We start from the raw sequence: 4,138 nt of genomic DNA, 5'->3' as shown, positions 1-4,138 counted from the left end.
CCCCCCCGGCCTCAGCCGGCCGCCGCCTGACTCCGCTCGCCCTCTGCAGGATCCCGTACTTCGAAACAAGCGCGGCCAGCGGGACCAACGTGAGCGCGGCCATCGAGACGCTGCTGGACCTCATCATGAAGCGCATGGAACGGTGTGTGGACAAGTCCTGGATCCCGGAAGGGGTCGTGCAGTCCAATGGCCACAGCTCCACAGAGCGGCTCCCTGAGGAGAAAGAGAAGAGCAAATGCGGCTGCTGAGGGCCCCAGGCGGGAGGCCCGGACGGCCATTAGAGGACCCAGGGTGACGCTCAACGGGATCCGCCCCTGGGCCGCTCTTGCCCTGCCCTGCGCAATCCCGTGGAAGAGCTTGGAGGTTCCTCCCCTCCCTCGGGGGCCCACCTGGCGCTTTGCAAACTAGCCAAGGACTGATGGCATCCGGGGGGGGGGGCTCTCCTGCCCTGAGTACTTTTGCCCCCTTAATGGAATTCAGATCCTCTCATGGCAGCAATAAAACCAATTATTGGGAGAGATGCAAGAGTCACTTACTGCTAATGGCTAGAGAGATTCTGTTCTCGATGACCTCCTTCCAGGCATTTCCAAGGCAAGTGCTGGAGGCACACGGAGACCTCCGCCTGCCTGAACGTAGGTGGGCAACAAGGGTGTGCCCTGAAAGGAAGTGCAGGAGGGTCATGCGCAGGTCTTGCTTGTGTTTTGACAGGAATCTAGGGCCAACTCACGCTTGCCGTTAAATGTCTTGGTCCCAAGCACACCCCCACTGGTGCAGAGAACCTCCATCCCAATGGGACCGAAACTGTTAGTGCGGGGGGCTCTGGCGTGGTGAGGTCTTACTTTACTTTAATTCATTCTTCTTCTCTGTTTACACCTCTGGTTTCTGGGTGTGTGTTGTTTGTCCCAAGAGGAGCAAATGGGTGTTTGTGGTGATGGCTTCCTTGTATGTAATCAGCAACCCAAAGCAGTTCACTGACTCTCAACGGCAAGGTCGGGCAGAACCTGTCCTTTCCCAAGGACACTTGTCACGCCTAGGCCAGGAGGGCAGGATAACAAATTAAATAAATCCAATCAAATCAAACCTTCCCGGAGCATCTTTCGCACAGGACAGAAACAGTCAAGAGCAACCCAGTCCCCCGAACTTTTAAGTGGCAGACTGGAATGACTGCCTGCCTCCTCTCTTGGACGTCTCATAAGGCCGTGCCCACCACCCTGTGCGTTTTCAGCCTGGCTGCATTTTTCTACATTTTCCCCATGTTCCCAAATGCTCTTGCCTTGGCTACCCTCCACCCCAGCACCCAATCACTCTTGGGCACCTGGGCCTGGACTCTTGTGTGCCACTCACGTCCAGAGCCAGGAGCCCAGACGAGCCAGCCAGGCGCTCCGCAGCCTCCCCGGCACACTCTGTCAAGCCCCGGAACTGCGAGCGGAAACATTCTCTTGCTGCTTGGCAGATCTGATTCAGGAAGTGGGTAACCTGGAGAAGGACGTGTAGCCTGCTTGCGTGGACAGTGGGCGGTGTTTGTGCCGGGGGGGCGGGGGGGAGAGCAGGTTATGGGAGGGTGGCCAAGGGGCTTCCACCGCTTCAGAGCCTCCGTCTGGAAGGACGCTGGGGGCATGTCGAGAGTCCCCAGAGAACACCTCTCAGTGCATCTTCATGAAAATCTGGATGTAGTGAGAGGGAAGAGCTTTAAATAGCTTGGAGGCTATTTAAAACCACACTAATTGAGGCCCAAACGGAATGCATTCCACAGGTCAGGAAAAGCACTGCCTAGTCTAAAAGAAGGCCTGCGTGGTTAACAATGCAAGTCGAGGGAGCTATAAAAAGTAAAGGGGCTTCTCTTAAAAAGTGGAAGGTCTGCGCCAGCGAGTGGAACAGGGGGGACCACAGATTTTAGCAAAACACAGCGGGTTACTAAAAGCATCAAGAGAAACAATAACCACTTTTTAAAATAAATCTGGAGCAGGAAACCAGCCAGAGAAGCAGTGGGGCCTTTGGATGACCAAGGAATACAAGATTTGCTAAAGGAAGGTGGGGAGATGGCAAGGAGGCTCAGTGACCTTTTTGTTTCTGTGCTCAGTGTGGAAGGTGTGGGGCACGTAACCCCAGGCCACAGCCACCGTTTTCCTGAAGGGAATCTGAAAAACTGAGCCAAATTGAGGTGACCAGAGATTAAGACCTATTGGGGAAAGTAAAAAAATCAAGGTCCTGGTGGCATACACCCCAGAATTCTGAAGGAACTTGGATGTGAGATAGGTTACATATATCACTATCACTAAATTCAGCCGCTGTACCAGAAGACTGGAGAGTTGCAAATGTGATACCAGTTTTTAAAAATGGATCCAGAGGGTAACCAGGAAATTACAGGCCAGTCAGCCTAATGTCTGTCCCAGGCAAATTAGTATAAACTGAAATCAAAGACAGAATTAGTTGTAGATTTTCCAAGCTGTATGGCCGTGGTCTTGGCAGCAGCTGTGACTGGCATCCTCAGAGGTATAATACAGAAAGATGGAGTACTCTCTGTGTCAATGTGGAGAGGAAAAAATTGACAGGATTCTTAGGCATTTAGAGGGACAGTGCCTGATGAGGGAAAATCAGCATGGCTTCTGCAAAGGGAAGTCCTGCCTCACCAACCTTTTGAAGTTCTTGGAGAAAGCCAACATGTATGTAGACAGCAGTGACCTCTGGTAGGCATTATATACTTGGACTTCCAAAAGGCTTTTGACAAGGTGCCTCACTTATGGATTAAATGACAGGAAGCAAAGAGTAGAAATCAATGGACAGGTCTCACAGTGGAGGGAAGGAAGCAGTGGCTCCATGAGAGTGCCAACCCCATTGTGTGCTGCAGTGGTGAAGAAGGCACACTCTGTGTTAGGGGTTATTAGGAAAGGGATTGAGCATAAAACAGACGAGATTGTAATGCCCCAGTATAGATCTGTGGTGCAGCCTTACTTGGAATACTGCGTACAGTTCCGGTCACCGTATCTTTAAAAACGACACTGCAGAGCTGGGAAAAGTACAGAGGAGGGTGACCAAGATTATTTGGGGCACCTTCCCTGTGAGGAAAAGGCTGGAGAGTCTCTGGGACTTCTCAGTCTAGAAAAGAGACGGCCAAGGGGGGGACATGACAGAAGTTTATGATATCATGCATGGGGTGGAGAGTGTTGGCAAAGAGACATTTTTCTCCCTCTCCCAAAACAGTAGAACTTGAGGGCGTCCAGTGGAACGGATGAGCAGGGAAAGGCAAAAGGAAATGCAACTTTACACAGAGAGTGATTAAAATGTGGAGTTGGCTGCCAGAGGATGCAGCGATGGCCACAGGAACACGCAGCTTTAAAGGGGATTGGATGGATTCCTGGAGGAGAGAAGTCTATGGGTGGCACTAGTCCTCTGAACCCCAGAGCCAGGAGGCAGCCTCAGGGGAAGGCCTCGGCCTCTCTGCCCTGTCGTTGGGCGTCCAGAGGCGCTGGCTGGCCCCTGTGGGATCCCGGTTCAGCCCTGTCCCGGAACTGACATTCTACACGACACGCGTGTTCACCCCTGTCACTCATCACCCTGGGGGGTGTTCTTTGTTTCCAGACGACACTGAGGCCAGGCCTCCCTTCCGCCCCCCCCTTCTCCGGGGGGGGGGGGGGGACCAACGGGTGCGGTTACAACCAGGGACAGATGCCAGGGGAGTATGGCCTTGCGAGGAGGAGTTGGGACTGTGAGGGAACCAGGGAAGAGGGCCAAGGGCGGGAAGGAAGGGCCCCCCCCCCTGTGTGTGGAGAGGGGAGGCTGGACTGGAGGGACCCTGGCCCACTGGCAGGGCTCTCCTGAAGAGGGGCGGTGTGGGGGGGTCCCCTCTGGAAAGCTGTAAGCGCCCCCGCCACAGCCCGGCCTCCCCTTGACCCCACCCCCTCCTTGGCGCCCCTTCTCCAGGGGTCGGGGGCGGCCCCACGTGATCCGCGGCGAGGCTGGTGCCAAGAGGGCGCCAAGGGGACCTTCCCCTCGGGAGGGAGGGAGGGAGGCGGCCTCTCCCTCCAGTTCGCAGGGCTGCAGCAGCGGCCGCCTTTTTTGTCACCCTGCATGTGGGGCCCCGCTCGAGGAATGGACGCGCCCCCGCTGCCCGGCCCGCAGAGAGTGGGGCGGGAAGCTC

General features: G+C 55.1%; 1 protein-coding gene across 1 annotated transcript in view; it reads left to right on the top strand.

Annotated features, from left to right (window-relative positions):
- RAB27A (RAB27A, member RAS oncogene family) overlaps nt 1–489 on the top strand; it is an 11,082-nt gene extending 10,593 nt beyond the window's left edge. Inside the window, 1 exon segment of the mRNA XM_015419746.1 lies at nt 50–489. Within this exon segment, the coding sequence (XP_015275232.1) occupies nt 50–248 (199 nt within the window). The 3' untranslated portion in view covers nt 249–489.
- Nucleotides 490–4,138: the final 3,649 nt, after the last annotated feature.

Source organism: Gekko japonicus, unplaced genomic scaffold (assembly GCF_001447785.1).
Source record: "Gekko japonicus isolate JY-2015 unplaced genomic scaffold, Gekko_japonicus_V1.1 scaffold1945, whole genome shotgun sequence".
In the NCBI taxonomy this organism is placed as follows: domain Eukaryota; kingdom Metazoa; phylum Chordata; class Lepidosauria; order Squamata; family Gekkonidae; genus Gekko; species Gekko japonicus.
This window is presented reverse-complemented; position numbering and strand designations above follow the sequence as displayed.